This window comes from Pongo pygmaeus, chromosome 19, assembly GCF_028885625.2.
Source record: "Pongo pygmaeus isolate AG05252 chromosome 19, NHGRI_mPonPyg2-v2.0_pri, whole genome shotgun sequence".
Classification (NCBI taxonomy): domain Eukaryota; kingdom Metazoa; phylum Chordata; class Mammalia; order Primates; family Hominidae; genus Pongo; species Pongo pygmaeus.
Genome location: NC_072392.2, coordinates 15,694,332 through 15,722,054, shown reverse-complemented (window position 1 = coordinate 15,722,054; position 27,723 = coordinate 15,694,332). Strand labels below are relative to the sequence as shown.

Here is a 27,723-nt window from a genome sequence, read left to right as displayed (position 1 = left end):
AACTACAGGAACTGAATTCTGACAAAAACCATTGAGCTTGGAAAATGGCCTGAAATAAAATAACAGCCCTGCATCCAACTTGGAAAGGAAAACCTCAAATTCTCTTTGCAGATGATACAATCTTCTATTTGGAGAAACCTAAAGACTCCACCAGAAAACTATTAGAATAGTTAAACAAATTTAGTTAAGTTGCAGGATACAAAATTAACGTACAAAAATCAGTAGTATTTCTCTATGCCAACAGTGAACAATCTAAAAAAGAAATTGAGAGAAATCCCATTAACAATAGATACAAATAAAACACTTAGGAATAAACTTAACCAAAGAAGTGAAAGATCTCTACAAAGAAAACTATAAAGCACTGATGCAGGAAATTGAAGAGAACACACACAATTGACATATATTCCATGTTCACAGATCGGAAGAATCAATATTGTTAAAATGTCTATACTACCCAAAGCAATCTACAGATTCAATGCAATCCCTGTCAAAATACCAATGATATTCTTCACAGAAGTAGAAAAAATAATCCAAACAAACCACAAAAGACCCAGAATAGCCAAAACTACCGTAAGCAAAAGGAACAAAATTGGAGGCATCACATTACCTGACTTCAAGTTACACTACAGAACTATAGTAATCAAAACAGCAATGGACTGGCATACAAACAGGCATACAAACAGACACATAGACCAGTGGAAAATAAGAGAGAACCCACGAATAAATCCCCACGCCCCTGGGCCCTTTCCTGTCTCCCCTTGTGTTCAGGGGTGGCTGCTGCTCTGAGAACATTAGAACTGGGAAGAGAGATAGAGCCGCGTGCGTTCTTGGTGGGCATTATTCTACACTTTTGGATCCAGGTTAATTCCCCTTATTCACTGTGGCATTGCCTTTCTAAGCATTGCCCTGTGACTGCTGCTAAAGAACTTCTCACCCGAGGCAGGCAGTGGCCCTGGGCACTGACCCTTGCATTAGGTTTTGTGTTTGATGTGCTGTTGTGAATTTACTTTGTTAAAACAAAATATTTCCATGATGGGCTTGGGAATCTCTTCCTTTAGCTCCCAATCTGCTGTGAAATCCAGTAAAACATTTTTCCTGTTTCCTAGTAACCTGCTGTGTAGGTGTTGATTGTTTCAAAGTGTGTCTGACCACTGCGGGACCCCCTGGGTGCCCCAGACTCATTCACACCAGCGTATGAAAAATCGCCTGTATTTCTGAGATGCCGGCTGCCCATTCAGTGCTTCACATGAAGACACATGGGCTTTCCCTCTTCAGGTGCCTGAAGGGAGTGCTTTGAGCTGAGTGGTTTGCTGGCCTCCCTCCAGCCCTAGGGCCCTCCAGGGGCCTGGGCTCCCTGGAGGGTCACTGCAAACTCCCTGGAGGTTTCCTCTGGCACTAGGACCATTGCAACATATAGACCTGAGTGCTATTGTATTCTGGCTTGGTATGTATGCTTTTCATTGTGCAAAACTGCTGTTCTTTTGACAATTCAAGTGACTGTTTTGTTTACTATAACCTTGAGAACAAAAATTGTAACAAAAACATTCCCATGACTATGCTGTGGTTGGAGATTTTATTACCAACATATTTACACCTTCCTTTTCCCTCTCATTTTCAGGAGCTGTTTCAGGCCTCCTCCTTCTCTCGTAATAACTTGCAGTCTTTCCTATGTTATGATAAAGCTACATTTTCTTCCGAAAGCTGGCAGGTTCTCCCTTCCTAACGCAGTCAGCCGAAGAGAGGGTGTCAGGAGCGAGAAGAGCAGCCAGGGCACATCGGCCTGCATGGGGGCATCCCTGGTCCAAGTCAGTGGCCAGAGCTGCAGCCTGGCTTTGTGCCCAAAGTTTTGTCTGGGTGTCAGAAAGGCCATGCACTCACATTTCATCTCTTTTTGTGACTGGTCTGCTGCTGGTTGACCCTCGTTCCTCCTTTTTTGGGCAGGAAGGTTGACATCCAGGATTCAGGAGAGCCTTCTGACTTGGGTGTGCATGAAAGTCACCTGAGGCCCTTGACGTGCAGGAATCCTTGCCAGCCTTGGATTGCAAGCCCCAGGATATGGTATAGCAATGTGCATTTTGTAGCAAGCTCCCTGCATGATTGGAGAGTCACAAATGGAAAGAAATACTATAATCAGTGGAGAGAAGATGTGCACAGCTATACAAGTGTACGGTTCTGTGACATACCACAAGGTGGGGGTGGACCTCTATGACATCTTCTCCCAGCAGCCCCACATATTTCCCTTGCCCTCAGTGGGTCAGGAGTCTCCTGCTTGGCCTCATCTTCGAATCTGAAGCCTCTGAGTTCTGAATAGTTCGGCCCCCTACTTTTTTAGGTGCCTCTGTGGCAAAACTTTGTTATCTGACTTTTCTTTTATTTGACAGAGCCTCGCTCCGTCGCCCAGGTTGGAGTGCAGTGGTGCGATCTCGGCTCACTACAAGCCCCGCCTCCTGGGTTCACGCCATTCTCCTGCCTCAGCCTCCTGAGTAGCTGGGGACTACAGGTGCCTGCCGCCACGCCCAGCTAATTTTTTGTATTTTTAGTAGAGACGAGGTTTCGCCGTGTTAGCCAGGATTGTCTGGATCTCCTGACCTTGTGATCCACCCACCTTGGCCTCCCAAAGTGCTAGGATTACAGGTGTGAGCCACGGCGCCTAGAGTATTTGACTTTCTTTACATGGAAACACCAAGAACACCAGAGAATGTCCCGGGGTTTCAGACTTAGTCCTGTCTCTTCATATTAAATAGAACCATTATTGTGTTCCCCTGGGGGAAGCTTCACTCTGCCTGGGTCCTAAGACCTTCCAACCAGCAAAGCTCCGTTTCTCCAGGACAGGCGTAGGAAAACTTTGTGACTGAGACATTCGGTGCAATACTGAACATCGTCCACTTGCACACCTCCACTCTCAGAACTACACCTTCTGGCTGTTGGGGAGTCAGCACTGTATACTGGATTCCAGTAGAAAGCATAAAATTTATCTTGGAAGACAAACTATCACTTCAGCACAACTGAGTGATCCTAAGCCCAGTTGCTTCCAGGTGGCGGCTGACATAGTGAGAACAGTTAGTTCCCTGAGCAGGGGCCACAGCTGCATGTCCCTCGCTGTGAATGAAGTGACCTGGTCAAAAGCAATGCGGGCTGCCATGATGGTAACAGGAAGGAGGGGCAAGTCTATATCAAGGTAGAGGCTCCCTACAGTGAAGGCCAATCTCAGCCCCCTCCATAGTGTGGGCAGCCTGCCCACAGGCAGCCAGCCGGTCCTCCTGGGAAATAGTGCCAGCCCAGGGATCGACACCAAGTCTCTCATCAGCAGATGGGGTGCTCAGCAGTGGTGTCGGCCTGGTCAGCCTTGGTCAGGGCACATGCATCATGCTGAGCCTCTTCTGTCCCATGCCTGTCTGATGGCTACTTTGTCCCCAACCTAACGTGGTGGCCAGGGAAAGGAGATGACTCCACCTACCTGGTGTGCCGTTTTGCCCACCTTTGATCAAGAGCATCCTCTGCAGGGATTCTCTTTAGTTGGAGCAATGGAAATGTGGATGAAACCACCTTCACAGTCTGAGCCACTGAGGCACCTCCGCCTTCTGGGAAGACTGACTGAAAGGAGCTTGGCAGTGGCGCCTGCTGTGGCTGTGGCAGCGGCTAAGCTGCAGGACGAGGCTTCCAGGATGGGGGTGGTGTGCCAGGCAGGGACTCCAGGTGGCATGTTGGCACAGCAGACCTGCGCACTTGGGGCACTGTTGGGCCAGGCTCTGGGGTACAGACTGCCTGCACTGCAGTGGAGTTGGGAAGAGGCAGCAGTGTTCACAGCTGTTGACCCCCTTGTGCCTGCTGCCCATATCATCACTGTACAGGCTCAGCATCTCTGGCCCAGCTTCCCCAGGTTGTCTGATGTGAATTCTCGCAGCACCCAGGGCTCGCTGTGCCCTGGTCCCCTGTGTGGTCACCCGGGGGCCTGCGGTGCCCCTCTCCTCCTAGGACTCAGGTTGAAGACAGGTCCCTCTGGGCCTGGGACTCAGGCCCTAGGGGAGGGGCTGTGACCCACAAGTGGGGTCAGGGGTCCCAGGGCATGCTGCTGGCTGGCTGGGGCTGCAGGAACCCCATGCTCAGCCTTCCCTCCAGAGGCCTTGATGGGACCAAGTTCCCCATTGAGTATTTCTCAAGGCCCAGAAGACAAAAAATATATATAAAAAAAAAAATAGCAGTAAAGACAAGGTCCAGCAGCCATCTGGGGCAGTGAGGCAGCTGTGCGGGTGCTGCCTGGGCTCTTTCCATGCATTGTTGTTCTTCCACCAAGGGGAGTCGCAGGCAGGGGACACCTTGTTGCTGGGGTGTCTCTCTAAGTGCCTCCTCCCTGTCATAAACCCAGGCAGGGCCTGGTGTCGTGGTCCCAGTGGGCTCGCTGGGCGGGGTGCGTCTTGTTGTTCCAGGGCTGCTGTCTACAGAAGATGGAGAACTGACAGAGTCCCAGGAGCTGTGTTCAAAATGGCAGCGCAGGAAACATAGACCCCTGACATGCGGATCTGTGTGGAGCTGTGGCATAGAGTTCCCGGACAAGTGTTTCCATGTAATACAAAGCCTGACCTCACCGGGGGACAGGCTGCCATCATCTTGAACCTCTGGGCCTGCCAGAGAGCAGCCTGCTGCCCTAGGTTCTTGAGAAGCCCCTGGACCCCCAACATGGGGATCTGTGTGGAGCTGTGGCGTAGAGTTCCCGGACAAGTGTTTCCGTGTACTACAAAGCCTGACCTCACCAGGGGACTGGCTGCCCTCATCTCGAGACTCTGGGCCCCTCAGACAGCAGTCTTCTGCCCTGGGTTCTCCAGAAGCCCCCTCAGAGTCCCAGGAGCCGTGTTCAAAATGGCAGCACAGGAAACATGGACCCCCGACATGCAGATCTGTGTGGAGCTGTGGCATAGAGTTCCCAGACAAGTGTTTCCGTGTACTACAAAGCCTGACCTCACCAGGGGACTGGCTGCCCTCATCTCGAGCCTCTGAGCCCCTCAGAGAGCAGTCTTCTGCCCTGGGTTCTGGGGAAGCCCCTTCGTGTTGATTGACTTCAGCGTGGGCCTTGGGGACAGCCCCGTCAGGCCAGGCTGGTGGAGGACAAGGCTTTTGTCCCAGTGGGGCTGATGGCATGAGCTCCTGGAGCTGAGCTGGTGGGGTGGGGAGGGCCAGTCTGTCCCCCTCACAGAGGGTCCCAATGCCACGGGACACCCTCGAGGACGATTGCTCCAGCTCGGCTGAAAAAAAGAGAAGCAGACATGGTCAGCATCTTCACCAAGCCCATCTGGTCTCTTGAGGGCTATGCCCCACAGGCCTGGGTCTCTGGAGTCCTCTGGGTCCCTGTGCGGCCCCCTAGCCTGACACTGAGGATGCTGCTGCAGGCTGCTGATCCCAGGGCGAGGGCTGTGTGCAGTCTGGGGTGGGGAAGCTTTCAGGGAACCTCAGGTCACTCCTGAAATGGCCCCCAGGGTTCAGGGTGGCTCAGGGCTTCCTGCCTCACACCCTCACCTCAGGGCGGTTTGGCAGCCCCAATTCAGGACTCAGGTGGGAAGGCCCTGCACTGTCACCCAGCCCCCTTGCTACCTCACATGGGGGCCTGTCTCCACAGCGGGTAAGAAGGGAATGGGCACAGGCTCCCCTCTACCCTCCAGGCCGTCCACCCCATGCCAAGGCTAGAATGATCCCACACCTGGATGAACTCTTGGTTCTGGCTCTGGGTCAGGGCTTCCGCCAATGCCCTCTGCCCAATCCTCTCTGGGTCAGAGATACTGATTCTCTTGTCCCCCTGGCTTGTTGTTTTGACACCCTTGGAGGGGCACTCAAGAATGAGGGGTCCCTGCTGCTTGGAGGTGGGGGTGGGGGCTTCCACGGCTGGGTCTGACTGCCCCAGTATCCCTCAGGGCCCTTAGAGGAGGAGAAGAGGACAATGTAGAAAGTGGGGGAGGGGGTTGGGAGGTCCTGCCCATGGCCCCTGCCTGTCCTCACAGCATGTCCAGCACACACACACATGTGCTCAGCGCCTGCCCTGAGGACTGGCAGACTCATTTGACTTTCTTAGAATAGAGGAGGAAGAGGAGGAAGAAGAGGTGCAAGAGGAAGGCCAGGTAGGAGGGCTGATGGGGCCATGTCACTCCCCACCATTGACTGCCCCAGAGGGTGACTCCAGAGGGGACCTGGTGCTAGAGCCCACCTGGGGGTGGCAGGTCCCAGTGTTTTTTTGTGAGTTTCTTCATAGAGGTTTGAAGGTTCCTGAGGACCAGGTTGTCCTCCAGGGCCCAGCTCTGAGAGAGTCGCTCCTCAAACTCCCAGACGGTGCTCCAGGAAAGCTTCATGAGGTGCTCTAGGGACAAGGCAGGCATCAGGCCAGGAGGGTTCCCTGGGAGGGGTCAGTGCCTGCACCCCATTTCCACCAGGCCCACCTCCCACTGGGTGGTGCCTGGTCCTTTTTGGCCACCCCAGGGTCCAGCTGTGCGCAGGAGGCTACAGTTGGGGAAGGCAGGGCAGGGAAGTGCTCACCACACTCCTGACTTTCATCTGGGTCATGTGGGGGGAGGACTCAGTGTCATCATGCCTTGCCCAGCCCACCAGGCCAGACCCCCCAACCCGGATGGAGCAGGCAGTGTAAGGACACTTCCCTCAGGCCAGCCGGGGTCTGTCCCACGTGTTCCCCCAAGCACCCTCGGGCACACGGGACTTACTCCTGTGTATTTTGAATGATGCATGTGCCATGGCTGTCAGTACACGCTCGCCCTCCAAGATGAGCACATCCCACAGTCTCAGGGTGAGTCCGAAAGATTTCTGTGGGGACAGCAAGTGTGGGAGAACCTGGCCTTTCCAAGCTGGGGCCAGTGGCCTGAGCAGAGCCCACTGGGGTTTCAGGCCCCTGGAGTGCTGGGGACCCCTCTCCATGAGATGAGACCCCCCATAAGACTGAGTCAGACAAGGTCCTGTAGCTCCTCATGGGGGACTCATCTCAGCAGCACTGTGGCTTCTGGAAAGAGGACTTTCTGAGGACTTGGGGCTTCCCTGGGCCCTCGCAAGTCAGGTTCTGCCCCAGTCTGCCCACGAGGCTGGGCCTGAGCCCTGGCCTCTGCCATGGGATGTACCCTCTTGGGCAGAGCCTGGCTTGTGAGCCCTGCAGGGACCTGCCTGTGCCTCCTGGGGGAGCTGGACCCCTGAGCTGAGGGAGCTGGGCACTGCAGGGCAGGAGAGTCCCAGGGCTGAGGTCTCCCTGTGCCTTCTTACCACATCAAGGAAACACCGGAGGAGCCTCGTCAGCATGGAACCCTCAATGCACAGCCCTTCCTTGCCCTGAAGGGAGGAGCAGAGGTGCTCAGAGCCCCCTGGGCTGCCCTGAAATCCTCTCACTTCCAGGTCCCTCTGCAGACCTTCCTCAAGGGCACAACCCACGACGGTGGCCAGGGCTCCAACACCCACCCCATGCACGGACGCCCGGTGGACACACTTCTTTTAGCCCTGCTCAGCTGCAGCTCCGCCCTGGTCCCAGCGCCTCTGCCTCCGCCAGGGCAGGAAAAGGAAACCCAATGCTGAATCCATGGGGAATCCTCATCCCAGGTCAGGCCGTGGCTGGGACTCAGCCTCTTGCCAGCCCCATGAGGGACTCAAGCCTCCCCTGACCTATGGGGTCCAGGGCGTCTGGTTAGGAGCTGAGGGTGTCATCCACTCACCAGGTGTCTCATGATCTTTGGGAAGGACTTGTGCAGCACCTGCTCCTGGTGCGATAGGAGCCTCTCGAGCTGGGCAGTATTTGGGCTGTAGAATACTGAGAAGCCCCAGACCCATCACCCCATCAGAGCCCACGCCCAAGATGTGGAGGCATCAGCTGGAAGAGCTGGGCAGGGCAGGGGACCCCAGACCCCGAGGCCTCCCTCCCTCCCATCTGGTGACCCCAGCATGTAGCCTCATCCCTGGGGAGGAGGGCCCTGGCTTGAGGCACTGCCTAGTGCCATCCTGGGTCCAGGTGCCAGGAGGGCAGCCTGCCTTTGACACCACGAGGCAGACACCAGCGGGGAGAACAGGGTGGGAGCTGGGGGCTATGTGGCTATCTCTTGGATGTGGGGGTCAGGCTGGGGGACATGGGATGGGCAGACACTGCCATCTAGACTTTGTTGGCCCATCTGTAGGGAGGAAGGGTGGCTGGGAGCACAGCCAGCTGGGAGGCAGGAGGACACTCAGGGAGATGAGTGGCGCCTGCACAAAGTCAGGGCTGGCTTCGGGCGACAGAGGGCAGCCGGGGGGAGGTATCCATGCCCTCTGATGTTAGGGATGAAAGGCGTCTGACTTGGGGTGACGGGGTTCCTGTCCAGACCCAGGCTGCTGTGGGACCTCAGCAGGGACATCCTGGAGGCTCCAAACAATCTGGGATACAATGAAGGCACCTTGCCTGGAAGTCAGGGTCACCGGCCAGGGTGGCTGTCCCCTGGTATGGCTGTGTAAGGCCCCGGGGGCAGCTGTCCACCTACCCTGCAGGGAGTGCCTCTCACCAGCGAGCAACTGGGTAAGCGCCCAGAAAGCATCTTCCTCTGGCAGATACAGGAGGAGGATGGCGGTGATGCGGCTCAGGTCCCTGTGGTAGCCCACCTCCTGCAAGAGCCAGAGTCACCATGGAAGGATGTCACCTGGGAGGGCTGAGGCCACCTGGGAGTCACCGTGCAAGGATGTCACCTGGGAGGACTTATGTCAACAGAGATGGCACAGGTCTTTGGGGACACCTGCCTCAGGCCCCAGGGGATTTGAGGTGCAGCCTCTGCACCCCTCCCCTGGCACTGGGCATGAGGACTGAGCAGGTCACGCACAACTCAGTTGACAAGGAGCATGGGGGGACTCCTGCAGCAAGTGTCCAAGCTCACATGGCCCGAAAGGGCACAGTCAGGGATTGTTCATGCCCCCTCCCCTGGGCCAGGCTGGGGAGGCCACTGTGCCAGGCCTGGGGCAGCACCTGTGAACTGCACCTGCCACGAGGGCAGGCGGTGGGGCGCTGACCACCACACAAAGGGTCCTGCAGCAGCCCAAGGGGTGCCTGCTGGACACAAGGGGCGGCTGGGTCCTCCATGTGGGCAGCTCATGCAGTCAGCTCAGCAGCTATCCCTGCCTGGAATGGTCTGGAAAGTGGGGGCCAAGCAGGAGCAGCCACCTGGGTGACCCCCCTCACTATCTGCTATGCACCTATGGGGTTCAGGCAAAGGGGAAATTGGATCCTTGCCAGATTTCCAGTGAAGAGGCTCCCTCAGGATGCAAACTCATTTCATGACAAGTGCCTGGCCCATCAGGCACCTCAGCAACTTGTCAAACCTGTCTCCTACAAGGACCATCCTGTGTGGGACCCTGCCAAGCTCCTAGGCTTTGAGACAACACCAGGAGGGGAAGGTCATTTCTTCATCTGAGATGTGGTGATTGGGTCCATGTGACACCAGGAGTCTGGACTTCAACCCTTTTCTGCCAGCAGCGAGCTGGAGTCCTGCCTACTACATCCTGGTGGACAAACAGTGAATTTTCAAGAAGTTGCAACACCCCCGAGAGACACCCATGCCTATGAATATGGGCACATGGCCCAGGAATATCGCTGCCCGGGAATACTCACAGGGTTATATGCAGAATAGGCCACGAGGATGTCACATAATTCCTGCTGCCTAGAAAAGAGGGGAAAGAGGGTTTTGTTTGTTTTGTGCAGATGCTGTCAATTTCATTTTGTCTACAAACCCAAACAACAAACATAATTCTGGGTTCAGATGATGCCCCCAAATAAGCAGTGAGCTCTTTAGGACACCTGAGTTTTTAGGAATTTTTTTTTCAGTAAAATCCACATTCCTTGCAATGCAAATGTCGTAGGTGTACAGTTGGATCAGTGATCATTTTTTACTGTGGTTGATTTTTTCTTCTCCTTTTTCTCAGTTTGCACACACGGAAGTCCAGTCTTTGGGATGTGCGCAGTTCCACGGTTCTGAACTAATGTGCAAAGCCTCCTGTCCACCACTGCAGCCCTTCCCAGAGCGGCTGCTTCATCCTCCAAGTCCCCAGCATGTCCCCTTTGCAGCCAACGTCTCCCGGCTCTGTCAGCCCCTGGCCATCCTGATCTGTTCTCTGTCTCCGTGGTTTGCCCTTTTCCAGAATGGCCGATGAATTGGAATCCCATGGTGGTAGCCTGCTGGGTCTGGCATCATTCCCTCAGCAATACACATCTGAGATCCACCCATGTTTCTGCGGGCATTAGGGGTTCATTCCTTTTCCTCACTGAGTCGCCTCTGTCTGAAGAGTGGAAGCCCCTTCCTCCCTAGTTCCCGTGTTGAAGAACATCTCGGTAGCCTCCGGGTGTGAGTTACAATCAATCAAGAGGTGAACGTCGCATGCGGGTTTTACTTGGACGTCAGTTTTCAAATCAGTGTGGCCAATATCTGTCACACTTTGGGGATGTGTGGTACGAGGCCACTGAGCTTTGTGAGCCACAGCCCATGTGACTTACAAAATGGCTGTGCCCTGTCACGTTCCCACCAGCCATGGATGAGAGTTTCCGGAGCCCCGCATCCTTTCTAGTATTTTGGGCTGTCAGTGTTGCCCAAGAAGGCTCCCAAGCCCTGCCATCATGCCACCTTCCCATGGGTCCCTATCCTGGATGGTTGTGGGTCATGGAGAGCACTTTTCACCATCTGCGTGATTCTTTTTTTTTTTTCTGCCTTCCGTCCTCTTGGGAGCCGCCTGGGTTCTGGCCCTACACGTCCCAGCCCGACCCAGGGCTTAGAGCCGGGGAGGTGATCAGTCCATGGTGCCAGCTGCTCCCTGGGCCAGGAGAGCCCTTGGTGGCTCTGTCACCTCTCCTGGGTGACCCTGGCCTCTGCCCTGGGGATGCTCTCATTCCTCTGGATTGCCCCCATCTTCCCTGGGACCCCTGCAAGCCCCATTGGCCTTACTTGACTCCGAATCTTTGTATGAACATCATGTGTTTCTGCAGGGTGTGGCTGACATCTAGCTGGATGCGGTGGATGATTCTGGAGGACCTCTTGCCCTTCTCCTTCATGACCTGTAGGGCAGGGCCAAGAGGAGGAAGCAGCCTCAGAACACACAAAAGACTCCCTGCCCCAAACGGCAGTCATCCCACAGTCAGCACTTCTGGAAGGAAGGGAGGAAGGTTTCCTTCTGCAGAAAGCTCCTTTTTGCCTTGTTTCTGAAGCCAGGGAGGGTCAGCAGAGCCCAGCGCACCTGTGGTGCCTGAGTTACCATCTATGCCCAGGATGTGCGTCTGACCACAGCCCCCAACCCCAGCCCAGGCTCAACATTCCTTCCAGCTGGAGTCCTGGGCTCCTGATACAGCCTAGCTTGTTTGTACTGCCCTAGCTGAGTGTGGGAGGGACTTACCTTATATTTGCCTGGGTTCTGGGACTTGATTTTGTCAATATCTAGCAAAAGTGACCACGCCCGGCCCCGCACCGCCAGGGGAATGCCTTTGTATACTCTTTGAGACAGCTACAGACAGAAGAACACTCCAGTGAGAAAGGACACAGGGCGACCCCACAGAGGAAAGCTGGTGAACAGGCCTGCAGTCCTATGGCAAGGATGGGGTGCCACCACCCACTAAGAGGCAGACGGTGCCAGGTCACAACCATGGGCGCCTGTCTCCTGGCTCTGCAGAGAGCAGTCACGGGGGCCACTCCCTCCCCAGGTTACCTTCTTGGTGCTCCTATATTTTGTCCAGTCTGCAAGCATCTTTTGCCATTTGTTGGTACGTTTACTTTCCTTGCGTCTTTGCTGTCAAATGAGCCATGATGGAGTTAGCGGAGCTGCCAGGCGTCTGACAGTGGCCCGTGGATGTTGGGTCCAGGGCTTTGGGGCCCTGAAGGGACCCAACCTGAAGAAGCCAGGAAAGGGCAGACCCCAGGGGCTGAGACCCTCTGAAGGAACTGGAGCTGGTAGTCTGGACTGGTGATGCCAGGACATGCCATCCTCAGGCCACAGATGCCCCAAGTTTTGGTCAAGTCCAGCCTTCAACTGCGGTCTTGGTTCAAACAGGCAGTGGACTCTGAGCCAGGACTGCAGTTCTTGGTTTGGGTTTTGGTCAAGCCCTCATGGGAACAGAGTCCAGCAGGAAAGGCCACCCCTCCCAGTGACAGCTGTGGCCCACTCACCACCACACAGGCCCACAGGCCACCCCCTCTGCCTCGCCGACCACCCGATTCCCAGTCCCTGAAGCAGCCTCCCACGCAGCAGGCACAGGCTCTTACCTTCACCTCCAGGGCACTGAAGCGGGGCAGTTCCGTCTCACTGTAAGGCAACCCAGGCAGCGCTGAGGACCTGCCCGGGCCAGGAGCCATCCCTCTCCCTGAGAGGGCCCCAGGGAAGGACCAGCCTATCCCCATCCACCCTAAGTCTCAGCCTGGGACAAAGCACAGAGAAGGAAGGCAAGGGCCTCCCTGTGGATCTGACACTAGCGAGGCACTGGGACCTTGGAGAAGAGGGAGCTCAAGGCTGGCCCTGGGTGGAGGGGACACTTGAAGCCCATGGGGTGCCTTGGGCTGCACAACGGTGCTGCTCCTCCTGGGCTGGAGGTGACACCCTCTGTAGATGCTAAGAAAGTCCAGTTCTGAGATGGGATGGGTGCCACCCAGGGTGGGTGGCCGAGCCCTGACTAACAGCAGTGCCTCAGGAGTGACCACATCACCCACCAGAGTCCAGGGAGCCTGGCCTGAGAGCTGCCCAGTGCCCTGAGGATGCACCTGGAGCCCATCCCATCTGACACTCCCCATGGGCCTTGCAAGGTCTGACCTCCCAGCATGCACCTGCCTCTCCCTGCATCCTGGCCGCTCACCCTGCCTGCTCCCCATCTTCCCCCATCCTGCCCAGCCCAGAGACTTTGACCCTCTCTCCAGCCACCTTGGCCCTTCTGTGACCCTTGTCCTTTCAGAACCTCTGAGTGAGACCTCCCAGATCCATCCACACCCATGCCTTGGCCACTCTCTGACTGGGCTGCCCAGCACTGCCGGGGAGATATCCAGGGCAACAAGGATGACCAAGGGCCCTGCAGGCAGTGGGGCTGGCCCCAGTACTCCTGCTCCAGCCTCAGCTGGCTCTCAGGGTCATTGGCCTTCAGCTCTCAGCCTCCTCCCAGCCACTGCAAAAACCAGGACACGGGATGCTTGGCTGTCCTCCCCTTACTGTCCTGCCTGCCCCGACCTGGCCCCTCCATCCACCCTGCGCGGTGCTGACTGAGCCAGCGGGAAGCAGAATCTCTGGGGGGCCATGCAGAGCCTTGGGTACTGACTGAGTCCCCCCACTGAGGGGTCACAGGTGAGCCACTGTTCCCTGCCCACCCCATCTGTTGTCCTCCCCAGGCTGTCAGCTCCACCCAGGGCTGGCTTGGTTCAGGTGCCTTCCAGAAGTGGCAGGTCTCAGGGGCTCACCCTGCCCCCCTCCCCCAGGCTCCTCCCTGTCTCCATCCTGTGAGTCCTGAGGGGCCGGCTTCAGGCTGAGCTCCCATTACCAGGCCCGGGTCCCTTCCCTGCACCACTCCCGGGGCCTTCAGTTGCATGCTCTGTTGTCCCCCTGGCCTCAGTGAGAAGCCCAGGCCAGGGCTCTGCCCTTCTTCTTCTACAACCTACCAGGGCCAGGGCCAAGGCCCTCACTGTCCCTATGCCCCTCCCTCATGGCTGAGCACCCTGAGCCCTCAGAGATCTGCTATACAACTGCCCAGAGGCCAGGCCAGGTGACCCCTTGCCCTGTGGCCACAACCCTCAGATCTCACCAAGGCAGGCCCCAAGGGAACAGGGCCAGATCCTCAGGCTGCCCCTCCTCTCCAGCTTACTTGGAGACGACAGTGCTGAGAGTCCACGGGCCTGCTCTAGTCCCCTCTGTGTCCCTACCCCCTCTCCCGAGCTCCCTAAATGTGTCATGAGGCTATGCCCTAACCCTGACCACGGGCTGGACCGACAGGAGAGCCTGGGAGGAGTTCTGACCCTGGAGAGGAGGTTGGCCCAGCCAGGGAGACATGTCCTGCTTCAGAGAGGCCTTTCTAAAAACAAAACTCACCCCTGAGGTGAGATTGGTGGCTGGGGTCGGGAGGACAGAGGACTTACTGCACAATCCCAGGGTTATTGATGTATTTTCCGACATCAACCTGCTCATGCCCCAAGTCCACTGCTGCCCCAGCTCGGTGTCCCTGAAACCCAGAGGAGGCCAGGATAGTGGAGGCAAGGTGAGAGGTGTGGGAGGCCCAGGGAGGTGGGCAGCCCCTCCCCACCCTGTGATCTTAGGAAGCCCAGGACCCTGTGACCAGGGCACAGCGGGAGAGGCGAGGCCCTGCCTCCCTCGAGAGAGCGACCCAACTTGTACCTGCTCATACTTAGTAATGATGATGTTGCCTTGCCCCTGGGCAGGCAGGTTATCCGGGTCCTCATCCATCTCCATCCTGCAAGACAAAGTCATCCCAAGGCTCTCCCGCACCCAAGAGCTCCAGAGAACAGCCGAACCACACGCACTGCACTCCCAGACACACTCCAGTCTGGTGAGCCCCATTCCACTACCCCTCCCAGATGACAAGGGGCCAGACTCAGTGGCCCCACCCCTGACTGGATCTCTGAAGTCCTTGCCTCCAACCAGTGGTGGGCTCCTTCCTGAGGATTTGAGCACACGGGGACCTGCACAGAGAGGCCTATTGTCCCCTAACACCCCAAGGCAGACACACACCTGCCCCGGCAGGACAAACGGCGTCCACTTGCTGAGGGTGAAGTCCCCACGATGGGCTGTTCTGGGCACCTGGAGGCAGGTGGAGTCAGGGACTGGATGTCTCTATAGGATCGTTCAGGGACCAGGAAGATACTCAGTTTTCTGTAGGAAGCAAGACATCTGGTGACTGCTCCGTTCTACCCCAATTCTCACTCACTCTGGCCAGTGAAGCCGCTTCAGGAACAACACCAGCCAAGCAGTTTGGTTTGGGGAAAAGATGATCTATTGACTCCAGAGCAGCCTCTGTGCTTGTGGAGACCCTGTCGCAGGTCGAGGACGGTGGACACCACAATTCCCAGCTGTCAATACAGGAGGGGACTTTGTTTTCCTGGTTCACCAAGAAAGAACAAGAGAACGCTGGGGCCTTAGTCCTAGAGAACACCCGGGGGAACCATCCCCCCCAGGAATACTCGGGGCAAACGGAGGGCAAGGCCTCTAGAGGATCAGACAGAGAGAATGGGATGCTGCAGGGGGGTTCCAGTCCCCAAGCCTCTTTGACCAGGAGAGACGATCATCACCCTCCAGGCAGCCCTCCAGGGCTCCTTCATTTTCCACAACTGCCCGAGGGCAGAGGGCTCCCCACCCCACTCCTAGACGAAGGACCCCATGTGTCCAGTGGGTCCCACAGCAACCATCAGTGATCGCACCTTAAGTCTGAGTTGGTGAGACCTCCTCCTGTGGGGACCCAGCTTAGGGCACAGACTTGGACCAAGAATTGCACCCTCCACCCCACCCACAGGGGCTCTGTCCCAGTGGCTCTTCCAGGACCAGACCCTGCCTCATTGAATTCCAGAACTCCAGGAAGATTTGGAGTCTAGGGTAGAGAGGCCTCAGCGGTCAAAGCTCAAGACCAGCATGGCAAAGGGTAGGACTGAGTGCCCGGCCCGGGTCACATCTGGGTCTCTGGGCCAGTCACCTCCTGACTCTACACATCTCACCTGTGGAATGGCTACATTTGGGGACAGCACCCATCACCACAGAGTCTCTGTGAGGACAAAGGGGAGGATGGTCCACGCCGTCAATGCAGAACATGCACCCGGTGAGTGCTCAGGGATGACCCTCCTCGGCATCTGCCCAGAGGTCACTCACCTGAGTCTGCTCAGGCTGCTGTGTCTCTCACTTAGAAAAGTCGTTCATGCACCACAAAACCAGACACCTGTGTGTGTCTTGTGTGCAAGTGCTGCACAACACAGAGGTGGGCGAGTGGGCAGGTGGGCGGTCACTCAGCACCAGTGACATTGTGAGGTCATGGCACCCATCACAATGGGCCATTGCCCAGGTCAAGAGGGCCCAGAGTTGGTGTCCTCCAGCCCCTAAGGTGTCAAAATGTGTTTGTGCAGGTGAGCATGCACGTTTATGTGGGTGAACATGTGTGTGCATGAGTAGCGTCTCTGGCCAGGGCTGGCTGTCCCACTTACATGTGCACCCAAGTACTCATCAAGTCTTAATCAGCGTCATCTTCCCTTGAGGCCTGTGGCCAGCATCAGAGCATCCATGGGTCCTCCCCAACCTCAGACCTCCCCACACGGGGCAGTCCTAAAGATGCAGATGGGGGCTAGGGGGTAGAGGGCACAGGACAGGGCCCCTCATTAGGGGGAACTCAGCTAGACTGTAAAATGCTGGGTGTGAGTGGCAAGGTCGGATTCCACACATCTTTTCACCTCCTCCTCCCAGTAGCCTTCCGGGGTGCCATGACTCATTTCTGCTATGGATGGAGGCAAGGAGGCTCTAAGGACAAACCCCGTGCCTGAGGTCACCCAGCAACCATCTGGCCAGACCCCCACTAACCAGACCCCTGCTGGCCAGGCTTTCACTGACCGTTTTCCCAGTGACCAGGCCTTCTGACTAGGTCCTCGCTGATCAGGCCCCTGATGACCAGGCTCCAACTGACCATGTCCCAACTGACCAGGTTAGTGACCAGGTTTTCACTGACAAAGCCCCAGTGGCCAAGCCTCTGCTGACCAGGCCCCTGATGACCAATTCCCCACTGACCATGTCCTCGCTGACCAGTCCCCCCAGTGACCAGGCCTTCCAGACCAGGTCCCCACTGCCCAGGTCCCCACTGTCCAAGTCCTTCCTGCCCAGGCCCCAGAGCAGCAGTGTTCAAGGTCCTCTACCACAACTGCCCACAGGCAGAGGGCTCCCTACTCCCAGACAAGGGACCCCATGTGGCCAGTGGGCCCCACGGAGACCCTCAGCGACCGCACATGAAGTCTGAGTTGGTGAGACCACCTCCTGCGGAGACCCAGCTTAGGGCACAGACTTGGACCAAGTACCACCTCCCTCCACCACACCCATAGGAGTTCCATCCCAGTGGCTCTTTCAGGGCCAGACTCTGCCCCATCAGGGGCCAGAAAACCCTGGGCAGATTTGGAATCTAGGCCCACAGAGGTCAGGGCATGCAAAGGGCAGGGCTGAGAGCACAGCCCAGGATCACGTCTGGGTCCCTTGGCCAGTCACCTCCTCTCTGACCCTAGACATCTCACTTGTGGAATGGGTACATTCGGGGACAGCACCCACCCCACAGATTCCACCAGGTCAGTGCAGAACAGGCACCTGGTGAGTGCTCAGGGATGACCCTCCTTGGCACCTGCCCAGAGGCTAGCACTGCCCACCAGGTAATGACTGTCCCCAGGTCAGCAGGGAAGGAACAGAGCAGGTCACACTCACCTGAGTCAGTTGAGTCAGTCGTGTCTCTCACTTAGCAAAACTTTCTCTTCTCAGAACCAGATACCTCTATGTCTTATCTCTAAGAGTTCCAGACATAGAGACGGCAGGCAGACAGGTAGGCGAGTGCTCAGAACCAGTGACATTGTGAGGTCATGACACCCATCACAATGGGCCCCTGCCTGGGTCAGCCAGGACCAGAGTTAGCACCCTCCACCCCCTGAAGTGTCAACGTGCGTGTGTGCAGTGTTTGTGCATGTAAGCATGCACGTGTATGTGGGTGAACACGTGTGCATGCATTTGTCACTGCTCTGTCTAGGCCCGGCTGCCCCACTCATGTGCACCCAGGACACTCAGTCACCCTTGTCACTCTCTCCCCACTCGGGACCCATGGCCATCATCGGAGCATCCACGGGTGCTCCCTAACCTCAGACCTCCCCATCCAGGGCATTCCTGGGATTGCAGATGGAGGATAGGGGGCAGAAGGTTGAGGGTTGGGGGCAAAAGGCAAAGGGGAGGTCCCCTCCCTAGCAGGGGACTCAGCTAGGCTGTAAAGTGCTAGATCTGTTTGTCAGGGCTGGATTCCACACACCTGCTCACCTCCTCTTCCCAGAAGCCCTCCGGAGTGCCATGACTCGTTCCCACTACAGATGGCGGCAAGGAGGCTCCAAGGACAAACCCTGCCTGAAGTCATCTAGCGGCCACCTGGCCAGGCTTCTGCCAGCCAGACCCCCACTGACCAGGCCCCCACTGACCAGGCCTTCACTGACCACATTCCCACTGACCCCACTGAGCAGAACCCTGAGCCGCGGTGCTCAATGTCCTCTGCCAGTGATCCCCCTCAGTCCACAGACCTCCCCTCCCCGCATCAGCACCCACAGGCCATCCCTTGGAGGTCTTCTCGGGTCAAGGCCCCCACTCCAGGACACAGGGAGGGACAGTCGGCCTCAGGCCCTGGGTGCCCAGCTTCATGCTCGCCCCCAAAAGCCCTCTGGGCTCACCTCAAAGGGGGCAGTGAGGTGTCCTGGCACTGCCTGGACATGACGTCTCAGCCTATTCCTGAGCCGCAGAGCCAGAGGAACAGGGGGACGTGTGTCAGACCAGGCACCCCGTTTTGCTGGGTCTCCCAGGGTTCTTCCTGCGGAGGCTGGATCCAGAGGCGCAGCACCGAGGCTGCAGGGTGACCAGCTCAGAAACCTCGAGACTGGGCTGGGGACCACATGAGAACTGTCCCCAGATGGCCAGAAGACCCTTTGCTAATTTCCTGGTACCTCATTTCCCACCAGCTACCCTTGCCCCACCAGGAATCCCCTTCTGGCAGAGTCAATGAGGAGAGGAAGATGTCACAGAATCCATGGAAAGAGAGAAAACAAAATAACAATGGAACATCATCTATCTCCTTTCCATCTGAAAGGAAAGCCTAAGGAAGCCTATTGGGTTCCATCACCCTGAGGGCCCCAAGGATGGCATCACACAGTGCAATACCCAATGGCAGGGGCGGTGCTCCATCCCTGCAGACGTCATCGAGGGCACACCTGGGGTCGTCTAGGATCATGGACGTGGCCACAGAGCAGAAACTGGGTCAACAGGAGTGCACACATGCACACATGTGCACACTCACACACGCACACATGTGCACACTCACACACTGGAATAAAATGAATTTTGTAGCAAGTGTCCACGTGCGTGCGTGCGCGCGCGCTTGTTGCTGATCTGCTGACTTATCTCATTGGCATGAAACAGCAGCTAAGCCTGTAATTGCTCTGCCTTTCCCTGGATTTTTCCTTTAGTTTCTCTGACTGCTGGGTTACTGGCCTGTGTTTAGCTTCATGAACATGGGTTTCACTTTATTTTTATGGAGTTCCAGCTCTTGCTCATGGAATCCCTCCCTGCCTGTTCTGTAATCTTCCCTTGTTTACTCCCTGTGGACTTCAAGTACCAGACACAGAGAAAGATTTGTAGAGACTGTTTACTCAGCCCCCACAATTTCCATAGCAGGTCCCTTAATTCCCATCACCTCCAGGGAGGGTCATTGCTGGGATCCTAGGAATCAGGTGCGTTGTCTTGATGGCCACAGTGGTAAACATAATAGTTCTTCCCTCTGTGCAATTCTGGAACATAAAAATCTTCTCTGGTAACAAGACTACAGAAAGCAATGAAAGCAACGCTAAAGTGAGAGTTTGCTGGCCTGTGTTTCTAAGAAATTTAATGTTTTCACATAAATAATGAAGAAGAAATGACTTTTCTAAAGTTCCTGTCATTTATGCCATGGATTGGACTCTTCTGTGAAAGCAGTTTCATTGATGGATGTGGATAATTAGCTTAACTTCAAGTAAAAGATTAGAGAGCAAATTGTAAACATAACTGTGCTTTTTTACACTCAAATGACATTAATCAGACAGTTTTGGATCTCTAGAAATATATATTAGAACACATAAGTTCTATATTGAAATACCCAAGTTTGGAATCCTTCGGGTGACTTATTTTTCATCAACTAGAAATAATATTAAAATTGCAAAGATTTATTATGATTTATATTATTTGTCTTAATGGCAAAAATGAATTCAAATACATTTATTAAAGTATAATATACCCAGGAATCCTATTATTCTACTACTCAGTGATTTATCACAAAGAGGACACATGCTTGGAGCTACCACACAGTCCAAGAAAATGAAATAAAAATAACAATCTGGAAATCCCTCTCCTGAAGGTCTGCTCCCTAACCACTGCCCATCTGCCTTGCCAAAGGAATCACCTTGTTTTTAGCAGCCCCAATTAGTGTTGTCTGTTTCATAAATGGATGCATGGAGGGCCATTCAGTAGGAATGGTTTTGTGTGTGGCTTCTTTGGCCCAGCATTACATTTGTGACACTCCTTCAGGCGGTTTCATGAAGCAGTTCATTTTTTTTTTTTTTTTTTTTTTTGAGACAAGAGTTTCGCTCTGTCGGCCAGGCTGGAGTGCAGTGGTGCGATCTTGGCTCACTGCAAGCTCTGCCTCCCAGGTTCACGCCATTCTCCTGCCTCAGCCTCCCGAGTAGCTGGGACTACAGATGCCTGCCACCATGCCCAGCTAATTTTTTTGTATTTGTAGTAGAGATGGGGTTTCACTGTGTTAGCCAGGATGGTCTCAATCTCCTGACCTAGTGATCCGTCTGCCTCAGCCTCCAAAAGTGCTGGGATCACAGGCGTGAGCCACCGCGCCCGGCCCAAGCAGTTCATTTCTTTTCCCTGCTCGGTGGCGCTCTGCATGAATATGGCACATCTATCAATTCTACTGTTGATGGACATTGGTTTGTTTCCATTTTGGGACTACTAGCAATAAAGCCACTATGAACATTCTTGTTAATTTCTTTTGGTACACATGTATAGATATTTTAGTTAAGAACAGCCCTACAAATAAAATAGCTTGGTCATAGTAACTGCATATGTTCAAATGCGATGGATGTTACTAAAAATTTCAGCTAGGAGGAAAAGCTCAAGAGCTCTATTGTACAACACGTTGACTACAGTTAATAACAATGTGGTAATACTTGAAATTGTTGAGACAGCAGATTTTAAATGTTCTCACCACAAAAAAAAAAAAAAAAGATAAGTATCTGAGGTAACTGATATGCTAGGTAGCTTGATTTAGCCATTCTATAATGTATGTCTGTGGCTATACATATGTACACACAGATTTAGCTATTCTACAATGTGCGTCTGTGTGTGTGTGTGTGTGTGTATGTAAAATGTGGTATAGCACAAATACATACAATTTATCAATTAAATTTTAATTCCAAAGATTTTTTTGACTAATATATAACCCAACCACAAGTTTGACAGTTCTAATTAGATGTTCTTCCCAACACTTGATTTTGTCAGTCTTCCTTTTATATATTCTGGTTAGTGGATAACGTTATTTCGTTTTTATTTATTTTGGTCTTCTGATTATTAAAAGGCCTGATACCACTTTCATAAATGTTTATTGAAAATGTATGTAATCAGGCTGGGCACGGTGGCTCATGCTTGTAATCCCAGTACTTTGGGAGGCCGAGGTGGGCGGATCTCTTGAGGTCCGGAGTTCGAGACCAGCCTAGCTAACATGATGAAACCCCGTCTCTACTAAAAATACAAAAAAAATTAGCTCGCCATGGTGGCAGGCGCCTGTAATCCCAGCTACTCGGGAGGCTGAGGTGGGAGAATTGCTGGAAACCGGGAGGCAGATGTTGCAGTGAGCTAAGAACGTGCCACTGCACTCCAGCGTGGGAGATAAGAGCAAAACTCGCGTGGTGGTGCCTAGGCCTGTAATCCCAGCTACTCAGGAGGCCGAGGCAGGAGAATCACTTGAACCCGGGAGGCAGAGGTTGCAGTGAGCCGAGACTGCGCCATTGCACTCCAGCCTGTGCTTCAAGAGCGAAACTCCGTCTCAAAAAAAACAACAAAAAAAGAAAATGCATATAATCATACTTTCAGGGGTCTATGCAATTTTTTATACTTTTTCCAATGTGGTTATCAATCTTTCTAAATGACCTTCGAGAAGCTTTTAAAAATAAATTCTTCACATAAATTTTTGGGATTTTGTCAGTTAAAGGTGGAAATATCTTCTCTTTAAGAAAGAGCTTGGCTGGGCGCGGTGGCTCACGCCTGTAATCCCAGCATTTTGGGAGGCCGAGGCGGGCTGATCACGAGGTCAGATCGAGACCATCGTGGCTAACACAGTGAAACTCCATCTCTACTAAAAACTACAAAAAAAATTAGCTGGGCATGGTGGCGGGCGCCTGTAGTCCCAGCTACAGGCTGAGACAGGAGGCAGGAGAGGAGGCTGAGACAGGAGAATGATGTGAGCCCGGGAGGCGAAGCTTGCAGTGAGCGGAGATCGCGCCAGGGCACTCCAGCCTGGGCGACAGAGCCAGACTCAGTCTCAAAAAAAAAAAAAAGAAAAAAGAAAAAGAAAACGAAAAAACAAAGAGCTTATTAGGCTGGGCACGGTGACTCACGCCTGTAATCCTAGCACTTTGGGAGGCCGAGGCTGGCGGATCACGAGGGCAGGAGATTGAGACCATCCTGGCTAACATGGTGAAACCCTGTCTCTACTAAAAATACAAAAAATCAGCCGGGCATGGTAGTGGGCGCCTGTAATCCCAGCTACTAGGGAGGCTGAGGCAGGAGAATCGCTTGAATCCAGGAGTTGGAGGTTGCAGTGAACGGAGATGGTGCCACTGCACTCCAGCCTGGACTACAGAGCAAGACTCCGTCTCAAAAAAATAAAATAAAATAAAATAAAATAAAAAGAGCTTATTAATGGATAATCATTGGAGATGCTAAGTTTTAGGTAAGATAGAAAAAAGGGTCTTTTAACATAGTTGTATTATATATATTTTTGCCTTGTATTTTCATGTTACAGAATGGGTCTAACTTTGGGTCAATATATGTGTTCACTTAATTTTTTCTAAATTTGGAAGTAACCTGAAATTTACACAAAGACTGCAATAGAATTACAAAGGATAGCCAGGTTCCTCTTAGACTGACACACAGTTAATGTTTAATCCTGCTTGTTTTATCATTTGCTCTTTCTATATACAAATTTTTCTTGAATCATTTCAATTTCATACATTACTCTTCTTTACCTCTGAATACTTCAATATGCATTTCTCAATAATGAGGATATTATTAATACTTTACACAACCATGATATAGTTATCAACTGCAGTAAATTTAACATCAATACATTACTTTTATCTATTCTATTGCTTGTATTCCAGTTTTGAAAAATTGAACCAATAATGTCTTTAGATTTTCTCTCACACAAGACCTAGTCAAAGATCCTGTATTGTATTTGGTTGTCATGATGCTTTAGTTTCTTTTAATTTGGAACAGTTATTCAGCTTTTCCTTGTCTTGTGTGATATTAATATTTTTGAAGAATGCAGTCCTTTTAATAGTCCTCATTTTGGAGTTTGTCAAATATTTCCTCATGATTAGATTCCAGTTATGCATTCCCAGCCAGAATAGTACACACATTATGCTGTGTCCTTCTCATGGTATCACATCTGAGGCACAGAATGTCCATGTGCCACTTACTCAATATATTAATTTTGATCATGTAATCAAAGTTTTTCCCAGTTCTTCCACTATATAATTATTTTTTGCCTTGCAATTGCTAATCATAATAAGCAATCTCTGGAAAAGATACTTCAATTCTATGCAAATATCCTGTTCCTCATCAAAATTTCCCCTTAGATTTAGCATCCATTGATGATTCTTGCTTGAATCAGTCTTTGCTGTTATGGCTACAAAATGATAGTTTTCCAGCTCCAACATTCCCTTTGCATTTACCCGTTGGCATAGGGTATTCTGTGGTAAGCAAGGGTCCGCTGTTATCGCTCATTTATTTACTTGTTATCAATGTGAACTCACGGACTACTACTTTTTCAATGGTTTTACAATTCATCATTTTCTTGTTTTGCTGCTCAAATTGTTCCGGATTTAGTCAGTGAGGGCTACTTCCTGTGTCTTTGTGACCTACCCTCATCATTTTTTTGAGTACTACTTTTTTTTTTTCCTGGAATAAGATATTCCAGGATCTTCTTGGAGTTTCGTTCCCTCAGACCTGCAATCAGCCATTTTTCTGAGGACCCTTAGTTCCTTTTAGCTAATTTTAACAATATCAGAAACCAAGATCTGGGCTCATTGCAACTGAGGTGTCATTGCTTTTAGCCCGTTTCAGTAGACAGAGCTAGGAAATGTGTGTGCTGAGAAGGTATAAAAGGGATGTGTGGCTGCAGGAGGTCATTTTATGTGTGTTTGTGAGTTTTGCTCATCTGCTAAGTTGCCTGTCTAATGTAGAGAGTTCTGATTATCTACGTCCCAGTTAATTTCTTTGGTTAGCAAATTTGTGATTAATTTGAGTCGCTGGGAGGCCGTATGAAAACAATAGTGGCAACGAAACTGTGCAGAAAAGTTAACATAGCAAGCCCCAGCCTGCTATCTTTAGAAAGACTTGCCTACAAGGTTGCCCACGGGTGGGCATCTGGGAAGTATAACTTTGGGATCGTTCCCACTAATTCCAGAATTAAAGTGGATCACTGCTCCTAAACTGTCTATAAATACAATGCAGCTTATGCTGAATACTTGCTTTCCTTCTGGAAGTCTGGAGTTTTGGTACACACTAGACAGAGAGTGCCTATGTGACTAGCACCCAGTACAAACCTTGGGATTTGAATCTCTACTGAGCTTCCCTGATAGATCACATTTCACACATGCTGTCACAACTCCTTGCTGGGGGAAATGAGCAAGTTTTGTGTGACTTCACTGGGAGAGGACTCAGGGAAGCTTGTTCCTTGTTTCCTCCAGACCTTGCCGCCCGATGAGCCTTTTTACTGGTTTTGCTGTGTGTCCTTTCACTATAATAAACCACAGCCAAGAAAATGACAACATGCTGAGTCCTGGGAATCCTTCTAGTGAATCATTGAACCTGGGGGTGGTCTTGGGGATCCCTAAACACGTAAAAAGAAAATGTGATGTTTTTGTTTATCAAAAGAAAACAGGACTATTTTTCTCTTAGAGTGAAATGTGTGGTTGTTGCAGAATGCGAAAGATAGTAAAGCATAAAACTGGAGAGGATGCTATAAGTTTTGGAAGGTTTGGGGGAAAGTGAACTTTACTTGTGCTTTATAATAACTGCGAATTCTGAAAAGAAATAAATGTATTAAAATTTTGACAAAAGTTGGCTTGATTTTGATGGGTTTATTCATTAAAATCTTTATGAAATCTTTAATTCAAAATATTATATTTAAAAAGATTAAACTTTGGTTATCTTTGCTTAAGTGATAGTTTATTCAACAAGAGAAAAGGAAAGATCATTCTTTACCTTCTGTGTAATCTGCCCAAAGAGTAGAAATTGTCTCTCATCAGAACTACAGTTTTGTGCTTTGTTCTGTGTTATGCTTTTCATTATATATATATATATATATATAAATGAACAAAGCCAAAACAGGCCCTTATCTTGGAGCTTATGATATGGCACTCATAAACAGGAAAATGTAAGAAATACGTGGGTTTGGTATGTCCTATAGTTATTAATTAGTTCAAAATGATTGTAAGAGCTGCTCTGTTTATGGGAAGAGGTGTCAGACCAAAGAGAAGGGAAACCTTCCCTAGTTTAATTTTGTATAGATATGTTACTAAAACAAATGTTTCAGAAACTGTATACTTACTTATGTTTGGAAGGCCCTGGAGATGTCCACACTGTGTATAATGCACTCTTACTCTCAGGGGAACACTGATCAACTCCTCTTTGAAATAATCATGTGTTATACTCCAATAAAGGATTTTATTCTCCTTCATTCTGATAGTTATTATAATAAATTATAAAGTGTTAATTATAAATTCAGATGGAATTAAATGGTGCTGAGATAGCAAGAAAATGAGCTGATGACATCTTCTGAATATCTGAATCCAGTCATATCTGAAGCCAGACCTCACCATGGGTTTTTAAAAATTACAGTCCTGGGCTGGGCACGGTGGCTCACGCTTGTAATCCCAGCACTTTGGGAGGCCGAGGTGGGTGGATCATGAGATCAGCAGATCGAGACCATCCTGGCTAGCACGGTGAAACCCCGTCTCTATTAAAAATGCAAAAAATTAGCCGGGCGTGGTGACAGGCGCCTGTAGTCTCAGCTACTCAGGAGGCTGAGGCAGGAGAATGGCGTGAACCTGGGAGGTGGAGCTTGCAGTAAGCCAAGATCACGCCACTGCACTCCAGCCTGGGCAACAGAGGGAGACTCCATCTCAAAAAAAAAAAAAAAAAAAAAATTACAGTCCTGGATAACCCAGCAGGTTTGAGTCACTACAACATGAGATGCATAGGTCACAAGACTGGGAATTGAATCAACCATACATAAAATTCTGTTTTTCATATGGCAAAAGTAATATTTATGGTGGTGGCTGCCCTATACCATCTCGGGTCCCTAAATCACTACTGATGAGCAAAGACTCCCTGCCAGGCCACAAAGGACAGGTGGCACAAGTTAGCATTAAGAACTGGCACCCTGGTGAGAGGTCCATGCTTTTTGTATACTAGAGCCTGGCATCAAAGAATAGAAAATTATCATCAAAATATAACTCAGCAATGTGCAACAAAGCCCTTTCACGTATATAACTTCACGTAACCCTCACAGAAACTCTATGAAATCAATGTACTTTTAGTTGTTTTTTTTTGTTTTTTTTTTTTTTTGAGATAGAGTCTTGCTGTGTCACCCAGGCTAGAGTGCAGTGGCACGATCTTGGCTCACTGCAAGCTCCACCTCCCAGGTTCACATCATTCTCCTGCCTCAGCCTCCTGAGTAACTGGGACTACAGGTGCCAGCCACCACGTCCGGCTAATTTTTTTGTATTTTTAGTAGAGACAGGATTTCACCGTGTTGCCAGGATGGTCTCAATCTCCTGACCTCATGATCTGCCCGCCTCAGCCTCCCAAAGTGCTGGGATTACAGGCATGAGCTACTGCACCCAACTTTCTTAGGTTTTAGGCTTCTGTCAATGTTATTACTGTTTGATCTTTGAAAAACTGCTCTTTTGGGGGGAATAGATGGGGAGCAGGAGGGCAGATTGTCTTATTCATGCTGAAGTTAACTTCCAATAGCAATTGTTTGTTTTACCTGCACAGCATCTTTGGATTTATTTTAGGGAAGCACCCCTTTCCCACCCACAGTGCAAATTGCATCAGTGGGATGGACTCCACCCTCTCTTCCTCCAGGGTTTTACATAGACTCAAGCCTGGTCGATGAGAGGACCCCATTTCTATGGTGGTATTATAAAAGCTGCAGTGATCAGCATGACTCAAGCAAAGTGGAGAAGTAGCCTCAGGGATTTTGCTGGAGCTATTTGGAAAGAGATACTTTCCTTGGAATTGTGAATGCCAAGAACCGTAATATAACTTCCAAGTGCCAGTAGGCTATTTGTCGCTGCAAGAGACTTAGGAAAGCACAGCCAACAGAGAGGAAGCCAGAGCAGAGATGGAGGTGGACAGTCCTTGACCTATTAATAGCAAAGTGTGAATCTCTAGTTTGACTCCATGGATTACCCCAGATATGTGAACTTTGCTGACATGATGATTATGTGTTTTATGAATTGGTGGGAGTGGGAGGGAGGTGAAGCATGCACCTTTTTTTGTATAGTCCACTCAATCTAAGGGATTTATAAACAGAGGTTACATCATGAAAAAAATAAAAAAAATTCAGTGAAAACATCTAATTTTTTGAGGGTATCAGTGGAAACTACACAGTAGGACCAGATGCCACATTATATATATTACTACAGGGGAATAGCCTTCTGCCTTGTC

General features: G+C 51.6%; 1 protein-coding gene across 1 annotated transcript; it reads right to left on the bottom strand.

Annotated features, from left to right (window-relative positions):
- Positions 1 to 1,522: 1,522 nt before the first annotated feature.
- TBC1D26 (TBC1 domain family member 26) lies at positions 1,523 to 17,515 on the bottom strand. Its single transcript, XM_063656580.1, is given in 16 exon segments — positions 1,523 to 1,948; positions 1,950 to 2,089; positions 6,194 to 6,343; positions 6,702 to 6,801; positions 7,249 to 7,314; positions 7,692 to 7,786; positions 8,487 to 8,607; positions 9,605 to 9,653; positions 10,929 to 11,038; positions 11,374 to 11,481; positions 11,683 to 11,763; positions 12,237 to 12,276; positions 14,085 to 14,167; positions 14,341 to 14,416; positions 14,695 to 14,835; positions 17,404 to 17,515. Coding segments are annotated over 14 exon segments (1,500 nt in total). The 5' UTR covers position 14,416; positions 14,695 to 14,835; positions 17,404 to 17,515; the 3' UTR covers positions 1,523 to 1,666.
- Between the last annotated feature and the right edge of the window lie 10,208 nt (positions 17,516 to 27,723).